Here is a 19427-nt window from a genome sequence, read left to right on the forward strand (position 1 = left end):
TAGTTAGATCAGGTGTAAACTGTATTACTTTAATTATTCAGAGTTTTCTGATGCACACATATATGTATACATACTTTATTAGCCAACGAAGGACAAGTATGAATTTGTTAAAGGGAAAAGTAGTAAAAGTGTTTAACACCATTGACTCTATATGCTAAGGTATGGGAAGGGTGATCATCTCACTGTGTTTGGGATCAATCTGAAAAAAGAATGGAAGAGGGTTTATGTTTAACTTGGGTTTAGTAGCAATACTGACAAATTTTATTGTTTCCAAATACACTTGATCCTCACATAGCAGTAGCTCCCAGGAACAGCATTCCACTCCTGTGCAGACTCAGCCAGGAGAGCGGATGCCCCGTAGGCTGCACTGCAGGATGGCTCTGAAAGTGTGTGCATGCCAGAGAGGCACATTCTGCAACACACAGGCCTGAAGCTACTCAGGAAAATTATTCCAATAGCCACTGAATTATACAGACAGAATTCAACTCTCATCATTTCCTATCTAAAAATGAGAGATCTATCCTTTAAAAAAAATGAGTGTCTGGTGGCACACACCTTTAATCTGAGCACTCAAGAGGCAGAGGCAGGCAGATCTCTGTAACTTTGAGGCCAGCTTGGTCCACATAGTAAATTCCACACCTGCCAGGGCTACATTGTGAGGTCACGAGACCCTGTGTTTTTTTTTAAAAAAGGAAAGAAGGGGGAGGCAGTCCAAGGTATAACAGATACAATACATCATGCAACCTTTCCAGAGAAATAAAATTTTTGATTAATATTGCTAGAGGAGAGAATGAATAATTCTCTTGTCACTTCAGAAGGTGTAACAAAATTATTGTCAAAATATAAAGAACAAATATTATAGCTCTGGGTCAAGCAGTTAATCAAAGTAGTTATCTTTGAGACTGTGAGTGGCTGAACACCATTGAACTTTTAATATTTATATGAATTTGAAACCATACACGATTCTAATAATTTCTTCCTCCTTTGCCCCTTCCTCTGGCTACCTCCTTCTTCATTCTCTTCCTCCTCCTCACCGCTCCTTGCCTCATTTTTTCTTCTTTTCATTGCTGGAAATTGAACCCAGCATCTAAGAAGTGGGAGGCAGGGGCTCACCCACTGAGCTACATCCCAAGCACCTACAATTATATTCCCTAAAACTTCAGCTCTGGAGTGCCTAAAGTCCTGGGCCTCAAGGGCACCACTGCTCCTGTTCACATCACATGCCACCCCTCCACAGACACATAATTTAAAGAGTAATACAACACATTTCTTTAAATGGGTTCCAAAATCATGTCAGCTTCAAGTCTATGGCAGAATTTCATTTTTAATCACAAAAAGCAAAGTTTTATGATGTCTTCCTAAAGAAGCCATTTTAAAATACTCTTAGCATTGTATTTTGAAAAAAAATATAGTTTCCTACAGTTCTGTCTTTCTTCAATGGCTTCTGGTTGTTCTTTTGCCTCTGTCCATGTTTTTGTCCGAATCTCTTAGATGTATGTGGTAGTTAAGACAAAGGGAAGAGAGCAGAGAAAGAGTTAATTTGCTGACAACTTTTCTCCCACTTAATTCTTTCTACTTAATGAGAATTGGGGATAAATAACAATTGTCCTTTTCCATGAATTGTAATATGATTAGAATTAATATTAACATTAAAGAGGGAGAATGTAAGTATAAAAGCTGGTGCTGAATTAATTCTCCTGTTAGTTTATTCTTTGGTCCTTTGGGAGAGAAGCTGCTAACGCTGTAGAAAGATAGACAGGATAAATTCTGGCACACACTGCTCAGTGGGATGCAAAGAGAATGGCGAGGCTTAGAGCCTTCTCCTTGAACTGTGCCTCCAGAGGCTGGAGGTCAGTCCTTTACCTGCTTGCTGCACAGTCTTCTTGAAAGAATACTACTACCAACCACTCAAATGGGAAAAATCACCAGGATAATATTTTAGTCGCTGTAGACATAACTGCTGCTTCACAGAGCATTCTAAAGGTAAGTATGTAGAGATAGACAAATGTGATAAAATGGCTCCAGTTGAGCACAGGAATTGCTGTAGCTGCCTAAGTTGTGCACGGCTTTGTTAGCCCTTTGCACAAAGGCTCTAGCTTTTCCATCAGTGTCCGTGGGCTGCCTGAGCACCTGTCTGTAGGAAGAGTTTGCTGTGCTGGAGCACTTCTCTTCCAAGAAGGACCTTGGGATGCTCAGAAGCTGGGATGGAGTGCCTTACATGTAGGGTTCACTTGGTGAATTGTATGTGAGGCACCGACAGCTTCCAGGGACCGAATTCTACTATGAATGTCCCAACATCATGGAGCTAATTTGAGCTCGAGTATATCTACGAACAGACACTCATCTTTAAATTTTTAACTTTCTTTTGGAAGAGGGGGCTAGAATTGTAGCCTTCCCAGTCCCATGCCATTCCCTGCTTGTTAGCTAAATCCAGTAAGCACCTGTTCACGTGAGATGAAGAACACTACCTCCCATGCCCAGCACGATGGTTGGTCTCTGTCATTCCCACCCCTGGGGAGGCTAAGGCTGTGATTTCAACATCAGTCTGGGCAACACAGTGAGTTACAGAACAGCCTAGGTTATGTATACAGTGAGAGCCTTTCCCCACAACCCTCCGAAAGCTACCATGCAAAACACCCATACCTTTATCAACCTGTCTTAGCACCAAGCCCTCTTCTGCTCCTGCAGATGTTTACCATAACAACATTACAGGCCGTGAAGGAATGTAGAACCAGTAGCTGGGAAGATGTGATTCAGAAAGCAAATACAAGAAGAACGCGTGTAATGGGGCTGATGACATTAATTACATGTGGTGAACCCTCTGAAACGACTGACAGACCTCTCCTGTGTCTGACTCATTCTCGTTTTGGTGCCTGGATAGTCCCCGGATTCCTTAAGCATTCTGACATACCGAGATCGCTTGCCACCAACTCTGAGTCTCCCACATCGTTACATTCTTGTCCTCCGGCTCTGGCAGATGTTTCTTCCCCTTTCCTCTTATGAACTTTAATGTTCTATCAGTTTTCACCAATCTACACTAATAAGGACAGCTGACCAGTTAATATACTTCATTGATAGTTTAATAGGAGGGAGGAAATGTCTTTAACAGTCGAAGAATGGGAAAGGTCAGTGCTGGTGGGAGGCTTTGAGAAGCTCCCTTTGTGGTGAGAGCAGGACTTGGATATCCAGACTACAGCTAGCTGTGAGAAGTAGTCAGCTTCATCCATGTGCAAGGAAATCCTTGTGGTGAGCTTTTCTTGACTAGAATGTCAGGCTGTGATGGGATGACCACACTGAGGAGCAAAGGAAGAAAAGACACAGTAGGCAGGGCGGAGGAGAGAGCTGAGGGTTGTCAATGTTTACGCTGAAAAGGAAGGATTGTTTTAAATATACTTTTATTAATTCTTTGAAATTTTCATAAATGCATACAAAGTATCTTGAGCATATCCACCCCCAACCCCTCCCAGGTCCCCCCAACCTCCTTCCCACCTTTATGTTCTTTTGTCATTTATTATTATTGTTGTTATTATTATTATTATTATTATTATTATTATTATTATTATTATTTTAATATCCCATCAGGTTCAGTCTGTGTAGACATATACACATGGTTGTGGGCTCCATGCAGCGTGGTTGACCAACTAGGGGTCATACCCTTAAAACTGACTGTCCCTCCCCAACAGCCATCTGCCACCAAAGGCTCCTGAGCTAGGGGTTGGGTCTGAGCCCCTGTCCCCTCCACTCGAGAATGGTGACTGGCTTGGTCTTACACAGGTGTGCTACAGGCGGCTCCAGCTGTGGTGAGGAGTTCAAGGGTTCTGTCACGCTCAGATGACACTTGCTTCACTCCAGTGCTCCCTGACCCCTAGCTCTTACAATCTTTCTGCTGACTCTTCCATGTGCCCTGAGTGTTGAGGGAAGGGAGTGTGATACAGAGATCCCTTTGTGGCTGAGCACTCCACAGACATTTATTTTCTACGCTTTCATCAGCTGTGAGTATCTGCACTAACTGTCACCAACTGCATAAAGAAACTTCTCTGGACAGGTCAGAGAGCTCTACTAATCTGTGAGTATAAAAGGATTTTATCAAACATGGAACACGGAACCTTCAAGGTTTACAAACTTCAAATGGAAATGAAACAATGGCATTTTTTAAGATTACTCTGACTGTAGTAAATACACTGGAATAATGAGTAAAATACTTAACTGAAAGTAATTTTAGAGACTATTGCCATTGCTTTGCATGCAGTAAAATGGAAGGCAGTGGAAATGCAGAGAGTCTTGAAACACATAGAATGAGATGGAAGGCAGTGGATATACAGTCTTGAAACACAGAATGATGAAATGGAAGGCAGTGGAGATAAAGTGAAAAAACACATGATGAAAATACAGCAAAGAGAAAAGGTGCAGCCAGGTAACCACAAAGAGCCAGCCTGTTCCTGAGTGAATGACTCACAGGCATAAAATGTGTGCTGCCCACTACCAGCTGACCTGAGCATCACTGCCCCAAGCTTCCTGCGACAGCTGGGTGCTCTATACTTGTCTGTTGAGAAGCCTGTACAAGTACAGTGTTCCCAATTCACAAGACAGCCGACGGAGAGGCACCCACACAACTGCACATGCAACCATGGTGTGTGCACACAGAGACTGCCATCTTACCGTGGCACATGCTGCATACTAAGTCCTTGGTGTACACAAGCAGAGAACCTGTAGGCTCACTGTCCTCAGAAAATAGGATGGAATGTAATACATGATTTGGAAATTAAATATTTCTAGTTAATATTATAACCTCATAATCTTTGTCTTCTAAACATGTTTCCCATTTAACAGGCTATCAGTTTACTATGACTAGGTCAAGTTTAAGTTTTAATTAAAATATATTTCTTCTTTATATAAATTCAGTTTGGTATGGTTGTGAGCAAAAGATGACTGCACACATTTTATTTTTTTCAAATATTCAAGTATAACAAATTATAGCTTGTCAATAATGTTCACAGCAAAGGTTAAAAATCACACAGTGACAAGAATTACTTTTGCCCTCATATAAAAATTGTCAGAAGAAGGAAAAATATCAAAATTTTATATAGATGATAACAAAAAAGTATTTCTATAATACTTTTCACTTTTATTTAAATATGTTAACTATCAAATGCCACAAAATAAAATAAGCCATTAGACTGATTGACCCACATTGTTTACACATCTGTTCTACGATCATGTTAACATGAAAAAGGGGTAACTCCCTAACACATCACTGACTGCAATGGACGGTTCTATGGAGTAATGTTCATCTCACAGTGCTAGCTGTTGTCACTCAGATCCCTGGGCCTTCGCTGAGCGGCAGGAGACAATGTTTTCCTTTAGTGAGCCCAACAACAGGCCTTTGCAGACATCCACCAGTAGGTGGAGCAGACAGCATAATTTATTACTGAGAACAAGGGCAAAGGAATGAAAGTCAGTTTCTTCGGAATAAAACAAATCTGAAATGAGATTTTCTTCAAAGGAAGTGTGTCCTGTATGCATTAGATTTGGTTTGACTGGTTCCTGAATCAAAATAAATAACTTTATTAAATAATCAATCTTTGCAGAAAGATAAATTAAATTTACAAATGGAGGCATTGCTTGCATTCTACTTTATTCAAATCAAGTAAAATTAGCTTTCCTTTCAAAAAATTTTACAGGGACAAAGGTTTTTTGATGTGTTCATTTAGTAAGGACGTTAAACACAGTCCTGCTTTACAGGTGGCAGGTGCATAACAAATAGTATTTTCTAGGAAATATAATTGACTAATCCTGTTATGTCTGCAGCAACAAATTAACCTTATTACTACTAGTAAATGGTGATTGATTATTTATGCAAATGAGTTGCCATGTTCAGCTTTCTGATTGAAATAAACATATAAAAAAGATGCTTTACTATGACTTGAACTTTTTAATTAATAAAGCCCTGAGGGGTCTATTAATTTGCTCATTGCAATATTAGTTATTTACTCATCTAACTCCTATTAGCACAAACACATTTGCTTGAATAAAGATGAGATAACAATAAAATTATGAATAGCTTCTCAAACTATTTAAAAACATACATCTGATTCACACTAAGATAGGCGTAGGACTCGGTTTAAACTGTGTCAGCAAACATCACTATAGCAGCATAGTCAGTCCAAGGTTATTCTCCATTAAACGGCAGTACCTGTATCTGAGTTAACAGACATCATTTTGCAAAGCTCTTCAGTGTTTTTCAAGCATTATCTGCCTGACTAATGTTTTACATCTGCTAACTATGCTAAGCTACACTAGAACTATAGGAATTTAATGCCAAAATTAATAGTGTACAACACATTTTAATATAGTTACTAAATTATTGGAATTTCCAATAAACTATGCCCCCTACAGAAATGCTACATTTTTCACATAGTTCAAAAACGCTTGTATATAAATAAACTTCTCACAAAAACAACTTACATTTGTGACTCACAGTTAAAATACCAGTCTTTTGACGTTGAAAGCCCCTGCAGTAAGCAGTCCAGGAGAGTTAACCCAAACCAACTAAGAATATTTTTAAATCCAGAGTTCAACTTCCACCCAACAGCCAAGTCATTAAGGCAAGTGAGTAGCAATACTCACATAGAAGTGTGTGGTTTTGTTTCTTATGCAGGGAAAGCATTTAAATTCGTTGTTTCAGTAAAACCAAAACTGAAAGTGTGTTCATCTTAAAACACTTGCAGATAGCAGTTTTCTCCTATTAAGAAAGTCCTGTGACAGCAGACTGAGAGGAGGAGGCTGGACACGCCCTAGGACCAAGGCTCAGTTAGCACAGACTTACAAGCCCTCCACTCCCAGCCCAGCACCAATGGAGGAGCACGCACACATGGCACTCAGACTAACAGGCTAAGGAGGAATCATATTCAGTGGAGCAAATCTCTGCAGTCTTCAGACTCTACTTCTTTTATGTTATGATGACAAATACTGATTAAAGGAAGCGGGATCTAGTGGGAATGGAGGGAAGGCGTGTGTTTTCCAGGATTGTCTGGCAGCACATCCAATCTCGTGGACAAATGAACAGATTGGACAGTAAGACGGTATCACCCTTTGATTTTATCACCAAGAAGTTGGGGGGAGCACATCTCCATAGGGTCAATAGTTATCCTTTCATCTCTTCAGTTACTTATAAATAGTTAGATCACTATAATTTCATATACCAAATTGCCAGAGCCAATGAAATTTCTGACATTTTTGAAATGTTTTTCTGAGGGAGAAGCTCTGACACAGTTTCGCCTGCAACTCCTTAACATCAACGGCGCCGTGTAAAGTGAAAGTGACGAGGGCGCAACATGGAGACGAGGGCGCAACATGGAGACGCCAGTGTAGGCATCTCAGATTAACTCTTGTTAATCACTAAAATAAATAAAAGAAAGGCGCCAGCTACCTCCTTCCACTCTCAGGGTCTTGGGGACTGGACCCAGGTCACCAGGCTTGGTGGCAAGTACTTTTACCCACTAAGCCATCTGCCAGTCAGTTCATGCTTTAAAGGCATATTTCTCTAGACAGAACATTCTATGTGCAATGTATTCTTTCTCAGTAACTGTAACAAAATCTGAAGTATGAGAATAAACTTCTAAGTATTCTAAATTCCACATTGAGCTTTCCATACGAGGCTGATGCAATCTGTTCAAAAGCTTTACCTGACAGCTTCCATCAAAATTTAGGAAAGGGCTAAGAATGGGCTTAATCTCAACATTCTTTCAATTAAAAGAGAAAACCTGAAAGCCAGCTCAGCTTAATAACTTGCTATTTCTTGATCAATTCACAACACAACAATAGGCCACTCAGAATGAGTTTTGAAGGCGAGGTTACGCCCTTCATGTTGTGTTATATGCTGCTGACTTGGACCTTTCTGTCAGTGCCTCAGCAGCTGCCGCTATGAAGCACTGTCACAGACCAATCATGGTGCCCGCGCACACCTACACAGAAGCACGAAATTGAACTCGAAGTAGTGTCTTTGTGGTATCTTTTCAACAAGTCGTGTCCTATTCAGCCTGCTAGTTTATCTCTGTCAGGGTAGGGGTCCAAGAGGCTCATGGGAGCTGCCAGGCACAGGTACACTAACCTGCTTTGTGCTGAGCAGGTAATGCATCTTGCAGGCTTGCTGATCTCTTTGCTTCTCGATCTGTTCCAGGCGAGCCTTCCTCTCTTCTCTCTCTTTCATCTCTGCAAACTCCTCCAAAGCCTCCCTGCATCAAAATTGCCAGCAGTTACTCTGATGACATCTGTTGATTCCCTAATTCTTTCACTGATGATAATCAAGTTTTTTGAGGGGCAATGATCACCCACATCTATCAAAATCAAGGGTGCAATTTATCTTGCCTGTGAATTCTGTGGAAATCTCTGCGCTGTTAGACAATGTTTAAGGGACTTGTCATGACGGAGTTTTCAACACCAAATGCGCACATGTTATAATTAATACAGTGGCAGAGGAAATGTCAGAATTCAATGCAGAGTGAGTGGCTTTCTACATCACCTCTTTGTGGAAGATTAGCTATTCTGGAAATATTAAACATTCCAAGAAGGATGTGAGTCTTAAATTTTCATTTGTATTTACAAATGTCTACTTTTTATTTTGCATACCAGTCAGATTTTTTACATGCTTAATTGATTCTGTTTACTTCAGTTAATAGCTCACTTAATACTGATAAAATTACATATATTATCCCGCATCTAAAAAATTGAGATTTTATTTACTTATATAAATAATTTAAATAAAGGATTAGGTTAAGATAAATTTTTGTAAGGAAAAATTCCACTAAATTAATGAAAAATCTCACTTATGTATATGTCTAAGAAATATAAATGAAAACATAAGCATTAAATTATACTGTGTGATAAATAGCTTCTGAATAGGACATGATATTATCAAATAAGGAAGAAAGGCTACATCTTTTGTTTTCATTGAACAGATTTATCACTCATGTCAGAGCAGCATTTTAATACTGCTGTTTTATTTTTAAAATAGATATATAACTTATGTCTACTTCTATATGTAAAATTTCAAATAAATCACCTCAGCCATTGCTACACACACACACACACACACACACACACACACACACACACACACAAACTAAAAGGAGATAGTCGAAAAAATAAAACAAAAGGATTCTCTTTGCTACTTGAATGTCTGGTAAAATTTCTATTGAAATTCCTTGTTACAGGCTACTAATACTTTACACAAGGTTACTTATGAGGCACTCTGACGTTTAAAAATCACCATGCTAGGCTACTGTAGCAGAGCAATTTTTTCAACATAAGATTAAATTGCAAAATAAATGAATTACTTGGAGTGGCATGGCCCCCATTTTGCCACCCTTCCCTTGAAAATTGCTTATTTAATATGAAAAAAGGAGGCAGAAAACAGCCTGTTTTCCTTTATGATGGTATTGGGGGGCTTCGGCACCCATCAACCTAGGCTAGCTGCATCTTCAGATTGTGTTGGCAAGCTGGTACACTGACCTCTCTGCCTGCGTCTCAAAGCTGTTATTAATCGCTAAGTAACCTGGTAAAGCCAAACAAATTTGTTTCCATTGAAAGCATCTCTGTCTGTGTCTGCGAATTTGTTCTGTACCAAACAAACCTCATTAACTGTGTCCACTTTTTGACAAAGAACCAGGAGTTAGAGGAATTGGTGACCTTTCTTTGTCCTTAAGGTACACATTTCAAGACAGTTACATATGAGCAAGTGAGAATTTTTACCAGGAAAAATAACAATCATGGTACACAAAAAGTAAGAGCATTATAAATTTAGTCTTTACTTTTGTTATTAGGTAAAAAATGTTTTTTATGAAAAATAAGCATTTCCTCTATGATTCCTCTTACAAGCCTTTGAGATAATTAGAATAACAAGTGCAGGTGCTGGTTATTATCCTAGTTTATATAATGTAGAAATGAGCCCAAATAAGAACTTACTAATCGTAGGAATGGGATGAGCTGCTCTGGACAGAGATGACACTTTCCACTGAATTAGCAACACGTCTTTTGTCTTACGGTCCTGTTTTCTAATAAAACTATTCAGATTTTCTGCACCATATCATTGTCTACGAAATATTCTGTAATAGTACTTCAAACAAATATTAAAATTACTGTAAATATGTAAAAAGATTTATATTTGAGTTCATTTTATGCATGGATTTATAGTGATAAATATTTACATATTTTAGAGTTGCAGTGACAATGAAAGTAGCCACTGGGAGGCAATGTAGTGGAGTAGTCAGGAACGCAGTACACAATGACCCTGGTTATACAAGCTGCACTGCGCTTCTGCTTGCTGTTTAACCTCTTCCATCTAGGAAAGTAAAAAGTACCCTAATAGTTCCATTTTTCTCAGTAGACGACTGTGAGGATCAGATAAGCTGCATCTATGCTGTGTTGCTACAAAAGTGCTAGCGCGCTCCAGCATTCACATACACTAGGCGCAAGGCTACACACTTTATTAACTACAGAGCCTTCACGCTAGGTCTAACGCCCTTGATGATAGTCCTCCTGATAAGTGCATACTGTGTGGCTGAAATGTCACGACAAAGAACACAGCACCTTACTTCCTAAAAGGCATAAGGCATGACCAAAACTTTCACCAGTGGCAACAAAAAGAGGAAGTAAACATGTAAATAAACCTCTCTTTCCTCTTCTCACCTTGAGGAGCGGTTTCACCTCGCGAACCTGGAAGAAAGCTGTGTGGTGAAAGATGACAACCATATCTGCTAGGCTGTTACATCACTATGGGGCTGTGTGGCACAATGGCCAGAGCTGGGCGCTTACATATCTCATCCCCCTACCGTGGACTAAAGCACCCTAGCTGGAAGCTGCCAGGAGTGTTGGCTGTTAGCTGCTCATAACTGAACCTCACTGAGGGACACTAGCGTGGCTACCATCTCTTTCAGGCTGCACTTGCTGAAGGGAGAACAAATGGGTTCCGAGCCTTTGCCCCAGGGAGGAGCACTGGCTGGCCTCAATAGAGAGCCCTGCCTGCTGCGCGCTCTCCCCTCTCAGCTTCTGTTCCTTTACTCATTCACCAGGGTTCTGCTTCGATGACTCTTCCCACCAGGGACATGCACACTTCCTTTCTCTCACCTTGGCTGCACAGATCTTGAACCACCCGGAAAGTATGAACATCTAAGTTTTTGTTCTGCGTTGAGTAATTCCCTAGGTTAGATACATAGATTATCTGATTTAATACTCTCCCTGTCCTATTGGGGGAAATGCCCATTGGGCAGATTGCATCAGCCCGGCTTGACAGATCAGGACATGAGATTCACAGAGATGAAATCCCCCAACACCCACAACCAGAAAGTGGAATGGAAATTCAGCTATGACTCCAAAATCAATACCTTTAGTCATAGTGTTAAATTCATATGACAAATTCTGCTTTATCTAGTATTTTATTAGATATTGACAGGGTTTCTCTTTCTGAGAAAGTAACTGAATATCACAGCAGCATACTATTTTCAAAGCATAAAAGAGGGTAAAAGCTACATTTGGGAGTAGTTTGGATGACTTGCCCTTCATCAGTTCATAGCTTTAGGAGCAGGTGGCTACACAGAAGCATGGGACCTGAAAACGCAGGACGCATGCTACTGACTTTTGAAAGGATAAACAGAAAGGATACTCTGAAGCTGTTCGGCAGACATAACTAACAACTAGTAAAATGTTACAAGGACTATGAGGCCTGTCCCTGGCCTCTGTCCATCCTCCTCAAAGGTGCTGCTGCTTGGCACCACCATGCTTTAGTCGCCGTCTCAGCCGGTTCCATCCTAGCCCATCTGGAGGGCCTTCGCTCACAGAGTGTGCATGCTCTAACTGCAGCACCCTGTACAGTCTGAAATCTCCCACTGCTCTGCTCATCCATAGCACCGTAAACCTGGCTTCCCTCCAAGAGCTTAGGAAAACTTACAACCGTATAATTATACATATATTTATTTGATGTATGAATCTTCCACTAGACTGCAAACTCCAGAAAACAAGGACTGTATCTTGTTCCTGTCCATTTGAATAGAGAGGTAAATCTGTTTTCTAAGAGTTCTGGGTAGTAGTGTAAGAATTATAAAGGATTATTGTCTCCACGGAAGTATTTAGGTTTCTGTGTGAGTGGTGACAGGAACTTCAGGGCAGGCAGACCGGTGAAGGCACTGCCCTCGGTCCTGAGCCCGCTAAGCTGGCAATACTCCCTTGCTGTAGCTTGTGCATTCCCACAACACGTACTTCCTTTCCCTGCCTACAATGACTTGTTAAATTGTTTGATTTTCCCTAAAGTCTATGGCAAGCTAGAACAATATTTCCCACAAACTTTTTTTTTTTTTTTGAGGAAGAACATCCTGCTCAAAACTGCTTTCACAAACAATCCATATTAAAGATTTTATGAGTCTTGAGGGTCGAACTCAGTTGTCAGGCTTATGACAAATTCTTTCCTCACTTACTGCGCTGTCTCAGTGGCCCTCAAATACCTTCCCCCATTCTCTCAAGAGTCATAGATACCGCCATTAATAATTGTTTATCTGTTTTCATCATCATAAGCCTATGTTCTTTTATGGGTCTAAAACATCGCACATCTTAGTACATGCATGCATGCGTCGTGCGCTTCTTGAAACAGTCCTACTAAGTGCTAGGGCACTGACATGGACTAAATGCGTATGTCTGTTTAATTAGGAGGTCTGTGTGGTGGGTTTGAGGAAAGGTTGGGAGTTAGGCATGATAGTTCTGAGAAAGTAAAAGGCAGACAAAAGGAAAGTGTAGCTAAATGGCCCTTACCAATTTGGAGTCTGAGAGGTTTTTATATAGCAAACTGCTGCATGGCATTTGTACCATTATGCGAAGTAGTGTACTATGCTGTCACTTTCCCTAGCACATGGGGATTGAAAGAGATGATTATCTGCCAGCAAGATTGCTCTCACCAGGTACTGGATCTGCTGGCACCGTGACACTGGACTTTCTAGTCTATAGAATTATGAGAAAGCAAACAAACTTGTGTATTTAATAATCCAGTCTCTGGCGTTCTGTTTTAATGGGCACAAGTAGGTCAATCACAAAGCTCTGTCATTATGGTGCCCTTCTGAAAGCCTCTGCTCTGGTACCTGTTGCTGAGTATCCTACACAGTCACTGCTGCAGACCCCAGGAAACGGCTCCAACAGCACACCCGCTCTTCAGGGTTGGATTGGGAAAGAACTGCTGCACTGAGAGCTCTGCTGCATCCTGTAGTGGAAGCAGGGCTCTCTCTCTCCCTGCATGACGGATGTGGAAGCTGCTAGAAATACATTCAAGGTGTCATGCAGACTAGCCTATCAGAACTCCTGGGAGGGCCCTACAGGAATGCAGAGTGTGGAATGTGGGGGAAAACTGAGAAGGCTCAGTTCTATACACTTGTATGATGTCATAAAGAAACTCAGTGGTGTCACAGTAGTGATCCTAACATGCATGTTGTCACGTAAGCAAAGCCCTATGAAGTGCCACATGGCAGGATGTGTGTATCAGAAAAGGTTCTTGAAAACAATAACTTGACAGGGAATAAAGGGTGATATGAGCTACTTTAAAAGTCAGAGGGAACAGGCACAGCACTTGCATAGAGTCCTCAAAAGAGCACAAATGCCACCGTTGTGAGGACACTGCCTCACACTGTTCTGCAGCCTTTAACACTGCTGTGACAGCAAGGCTGACATTCTAACGTCAGGTAAAAAGCACTCATGCTTGCTGTGAGCGTATTATGACACAAACATATTTTATTTTTACTCATGTCTTAACTGTATTTATAAGTTAAAATATATCATTTTCTTCCTTCTCTTTGCTCCCTCCAACCCTCATCATGTACTAAATCCATGGCCTCTTTTTAGTTGTTCACACACACATACGCACACACACACGCACACACACACGCACACGCATACACACACGCACACACACACATACGCACACACACGCGCGCACACGCACACGCGCACACACACGCACTCACACACACACACGCACACACACACACGCACACACACACACACATACGCACACGCATACACGATTTAGCAATTTCTGAAAAGTCTTTGTTTCAGTATATGTGTTTTTCTCAAAAATATCTAAGCTGCTTTAAGAGTTAATATCAAGAAAACAAGGCCCTCTGAAATCAACATATGCAGAGCTCATATGCAGGAGGTAGAAACACACGAGCAGGACCTGCATGCATCCGTGCCAGGTCCTCTGTGTAGACTTTGGGATTCCTGAGCACGCGAATGAGTGGGTCTCTGATTCACATGCCTTCTCTTGGGTTCTTTTCCTTCTGTTGGTTTGTGTTGCCCTACTCTAATGTAATAGCATTTGTTTTGTCTTATATTTTAATTTGTTATATTTATTATCTCTCAGGAGCCTGTTCTTTTCCAATAAGAGATAGACAGGGGAGTGGATCCTGACTGGACAGGAGGTGGGGAGTAACTAGGAGGAATGAAGGGAAGGGAAGCCATAATCAGGATGCATTATTTGAGAATACAATCTATTGTCAATAAAAGGAAAGGGGAGTTAATATCAAGAAGAGAAATAACTGACTTGCTATACTTGTCATGTGTATGTTTGAGATAGTAAAGGAAATGACATGTAAAGTGTAGTCCCTGTTTTCAAGGAGCTTATGAATAAAATATCTAGCACCTTCCTAGACAGACAGGTTGGCCTATGGAAGAGACACTTGCACAGTGCTCCAGTTCTGGAATCTCCCTTCTAGTGAGAGGGATCAGAAAAGGCAGACTCACCAAGGCTGAGTTCAGAGTTGATGTGAATGATATTCTCATTTCATGGGAATTGAGCTACATGATCTTATTTATTTTGTGTTTACTCAAACACTGAGCATTGCCTCTCATTTAAAATGTGTTAACTCTGTTTTAATATAAGAACAGTTGCTTCTGCTTTTGCATGTAAGCCACCAGATACCAACTGGGGTCAGCTCTGAGCTAATCAGAGGACAAGTCCCTCAGGTTTAAGCAGCCACTACAAGCCATCGCAGTGAATGCCTATGAGCTTTGAGAAACTAAGGCCTGCATGTCCTATCCACGTCCCACTAGTCATGTCTATGTGACGCCACTGAGAATTTCACCTCATCTAGTGTTGGGTGAGTAAAGATAAAATGGTGACACAGAGAATAAGCTTTAATGACTTTTCTTATGTTAGTGATAACCCCAAGGGAAGAAACAGAAGGAAAAAAATGGATATAAAAAATGTTGGGCAACATGACAAAGGTGCATTGATATCGGTAATGGGCAAAATTTAAATGGCATTTTATCAATCCAGTGCTTTTAGAGTAAATCATCATTTCAGAATTTCTACATCATCACTAAATTCTATGCTTTCTAGATATTAAATGCTCCAGGAATTGTCAATCTGTGCTAATTTTATAACTACGATGTTCACTCATACTTTCCCGATGACTTATATTGTAAGTGTTATAATTATTTAAAAAAATATTGTTAGGACTAAAGATGTGACACAGTGGTTAACAGTACTTGCTGCTTTTCCATGAGACCCAAGTTTGGTTCTCAGCACCCATGTCAGATAGCTCACAGACACCTGCAGTTCCAGCTTCAGCTTAGAAATGTCCTCTTCTCCTCAAGCACACGTACACACAACATACACTCACACAGAGAGACACATAGACACAAGTAAAAACAGAAACAAATGCTTTAAAAATATTTGTCCAAGTATTTGTTTGAGGTTTGCTGAATTATTGATGTTGGATAAAAAAGGACAATGCTCAGCAAACAACAAAACAAAACAAAAAAATATACACAGAAAATAGGTTGAAAAAAACCTATCAGAAGAGGAAAATGGGAAAAAGTAGAGTGAGATTCAGGGTCTGGTAGAAATTAGAGAAGACAATGGTTAGCAGTGCTACAGAAGTCAAGTAACGTGGAGAAGAGTGCTCTCGCAGTCAGCAGCACAGCCTTCCAGCAAGATGCCTCCGTACAGATCCATAACAGCACAGACAGCCTCCCAGTGGGACTGGTGGAGGTGCTATACTGACTAATACAAGAAGCACCTGCTCCTAGAGTAGATAAGCAGTGGATGCCCTTTAGAGCAGAGAATACATTCTGTGCTTTAAGTAAGACACTCTGCAACACAGTACCATCTCAATTATCGCATTTTCATATAAAACGTGAGTCTACAGAGAAAAGTAGTACAAACAGCTAACATTACTGAATGACTTGGGCTTTTGCAGAACAAGATGTTATTTTCTTCCGTCCTTCGGCTAGCTCTTACCATAAGAGTTTATAATCTACATATAATTAGAGAAGGCCACATCTCTATGATTTAGTTGGCTGAGGTTAGGATACTGTATTTTGAAGATGAAGTTTATTGAAATGCTATCTTCGGTCATCATATTATTCTCCTATTTACACAATAACTATGGAGCTCTACTTGTGTCCTTGAAACAAGGAGCAGGGACGCCATAGTATGAAAAGTGGCCTAGCTGCTTGAGTTCATAAATTTTGCTCAGCTTTGGATGAGTTCAAAGAATTGCCATGTAAGAAAAGCCTTACAGAGGGAATTTATCTGATTATGGCAGTAATAATTACCCAGCTGTTTATTGCAGATAGAGAAATAATTCATGTAGGCAATAGGCCGTGGTGGCAATGACACTCCACATTTAGTAAATATGCAAACTGTTCACTTCTAATTAACCAAGCTAGAGGATGCCCTTATTAAACGTATAAACTAAAAGTGCCTTCCTGACAAGTGATGAATTGTTACAATGCACAAACTCTTGCCACAGAATTATTGGAGTGAACTTGGGGCTTAACTTCATTAAGAGATCTTGTGGGATACTTAAATGAGGATGGACAGCGTAACAAGGCTTACCTGACAGCCAGTGATATGCCGGAGCTTAATGGAACTGCACCTTTCCCTCTGTCCTACTTAACTGCTCAGATTCACAGTAGATAAACTGTGAAAGTACCAAGTTAATTTCACTTTGAATGAGCAAAAAAACCCTGAAATAACATGACATCCCACTTTAAAAAGACCTGACATTCACTTACTGAATAAATCTACAAAACAGCCAACTTCTTATGATTCAACTATCTTTTCCAGTCAAAATCTAAAAACTACCAATCTCTTCCTTGACTTTAAAATAATGTTTAACAAACAAAATGGTTTGTGGATTGGCTCTAAATTATCTATAAATCATGGCTTAAATCAGACTTACAAATAAATGGATGAGTTTTACCACTAAAAAAATAAAATAGTAAGAAAGCAGTCTTTTGTTTTGTTGAGATAGGGTCTCTCTGTGTAGTCCTGGACTCACTTTGTAGACCAAGCTGGCCTCGAACTCACACGATACACCTGCCTCTGCCTCCTGAGCGCTGGGATTAAAGGCACGGGCCACCACATTCAGAAAGAAAGCAGTCTTAACTGAACTTTATCCATCTAATTAGGAAATGGTTCATTGTCTGCATTTATGGTTGAGTTTACCAAGACAAGTACTCAGTCCACACCAAGCAAACTTTATGAACACTCACATTCCCCATCTTAAGAACCAGATGGAAACTGCTACTGAAAGGGAGCCCTCAACTTAATCAAACAACACTGTTTTAAAAGGGTGAGCCGAGGCTGGCCTGTTACTCATAATCATCCTTCCTCTGCCTCCCGAATGCTGTGATACTTTATGTGTGTGCTAGCATGCCTGACACTGCTCAAGTGTTATTTGGGTTGAAGACCAAGCAATTCTATTTACTTGACAGGTTTCCTGTGAGAATTGAGGCAGATGATAGTATAGCCAACTTAGCAGCTTGCTTGGTATAGTTGTATGTCCAATGTTTATCAGCAATTTTTAACAGGCTTGAATAATGATTCTGATTAAAAGACTAATATCTAGTATTTTAGCATCAGAATTAACAATTTATATTTCTATAATTTATGTACTAAGATTTATACTTAACATCTACTATGTTTCTAGTGTTAGGTCTTTACTTTTCTCCTTGCTTTCTTTTTTGAGACAGAGTTTCTCTGTTTAACTTTGGCTGTCTTCGACACACTTTGTAGCTAAGGCTGGCCTTGAACTCAAAGAGATCCATCTGGCTCTGCTTCCCTATGTGCTGGGATTACAGGTGTGCGCCGCCATGCCTGGCTAGTCTTTGTTTCTTCTAAGGGGAATTTATAAAGTCCATAGTAGTACCAAATAGTCTCCTGAAGTAGGTATCTTGATCCAATTCTAACAGTAAAAATCCTAAGGTAATGTTAAAAATGATCTAGGTAACAGTAGATCTCACAGAAAGTTATATGGGCTAGCATCAGCAAGTCAATGGCATTTTACGGCTGATACAGGATAATAACTTCACAATGGACATGACACTATTCAGGGTAAGTTGAGGCTCCTGCTGGACAGTGCTGAGACTTTACCTTTACCCCTTTCTACTCCAGTGTAGGCCCCACAGACAAATGTGTGAGGGGGTATTTTGAAGAAGAATTTTTCCTTGCATGTGGAGAGAAATTCAACTGTTACAAAAGAAGCCTAATGTCATGGAAGACTACCAGACCCCACACTCCACATAAGTCATGCGTGGGAGTAGACAGTGAGTCTGGAAAGACTGCGTAGTCTCCTTCTGGAGGGTGGAGGGCTCTGCATGATATGTGCTGCAGGTCACCGAGGAAGTGACATGCTAATCAGCAGAGGCACACAAACAAACAAACAAACAAAATAAAGCAGATGAACAATAACATCTTTGAAGGAAAGAAATGGAAAGTTCCGTTCTTTTGCTTCCACAGCACTGCAGATGTTGGTCTTTGTTGATGTCTGCTGGCAGGAAGGAACATCAAAAGCCACAAAGGTCAGCTCAACGTGGATCTGAAGAATTATGCGAACTAGTGTCCTGGGTGCAACAAGAGGTTTGTGGAAGACTGATTCTGACAGAACCCGTGTGTGGGGAAGACACTCTGAGCCTACCTACTCTGCACTGAAGTCCTCTCGGTCCTCTGGACCCAGCTATCTTGACATGGTGTCATCTTTAGAAAAAATGGATGGCACAAGAGAGAGTGCAGTAAAGAGTGTGAATCTCAGAGGCTGGGTGAGGAGCCAGCACGGCCTTGGCAGTAATCCAGCATGTCAGGGGCACTCCCAGCGCAGGGCATAAAGTCACACAGCCTTGCAGACCCAGCGACCAAGGAGACAGGGAAACAGGGGCCAAAGCAACAGGACTGGTGGGCAGAGTGTGTTTGCCAGCCTGCTTGTAGGTGACATCTGAAGTTCTGATGCAAGAAGAGCTGAATAGTGTCCTTAGAAGATTTAGGAAAAGGAAAATTAATTGGAAAAAAATATTCTCTGAAGGAATAAAGAAGTGATTCATATTGTACACACCGTACACACTCCAACATGCTTGTCTCCAGTATCATCACAAAGAGATTTTCTTGTAAG

The 19427-nt window shown here is 40.6% G+C and overlaps 1 protein-coding gene across 1 annotated transcript in view; it reads right to left on the bottom strand.

Moving 5' to 3' along the window:
* Spata17 (spermatogenesis associated 17) overlaps nucleotides 1-19427 on the bottom strand; it is a 163947-nt gene that overhangs the window by 83105 nt on the left and 61415 nt on the right. The window contains exon 6 of the mRNA XM_051148107.1: nucleotides 8111-8234. Within this exon, the coding sequence (XP_051004064.1) occupies nucleotides 8111-8234 (124 nt within the window). The remainder of the gene's footprint in view (nucleotides 1-8110; nucleotides 8235-19427) is intronic.

The sequence above is a fragment of the Acomys russatus genome, chromosome 6 (assembly GCF_903995435.1).
Source record: "Acomys russatus chromosome 6, mAcoRus1.1, whole genome shotgun sequence".
In the NCBI taxonomy this organism is placed as follows: Eukaryota; Metazoa; Chordata; class Mammalia; order Rodentia; family Muridae; genus Acomys; species Acomys russatus.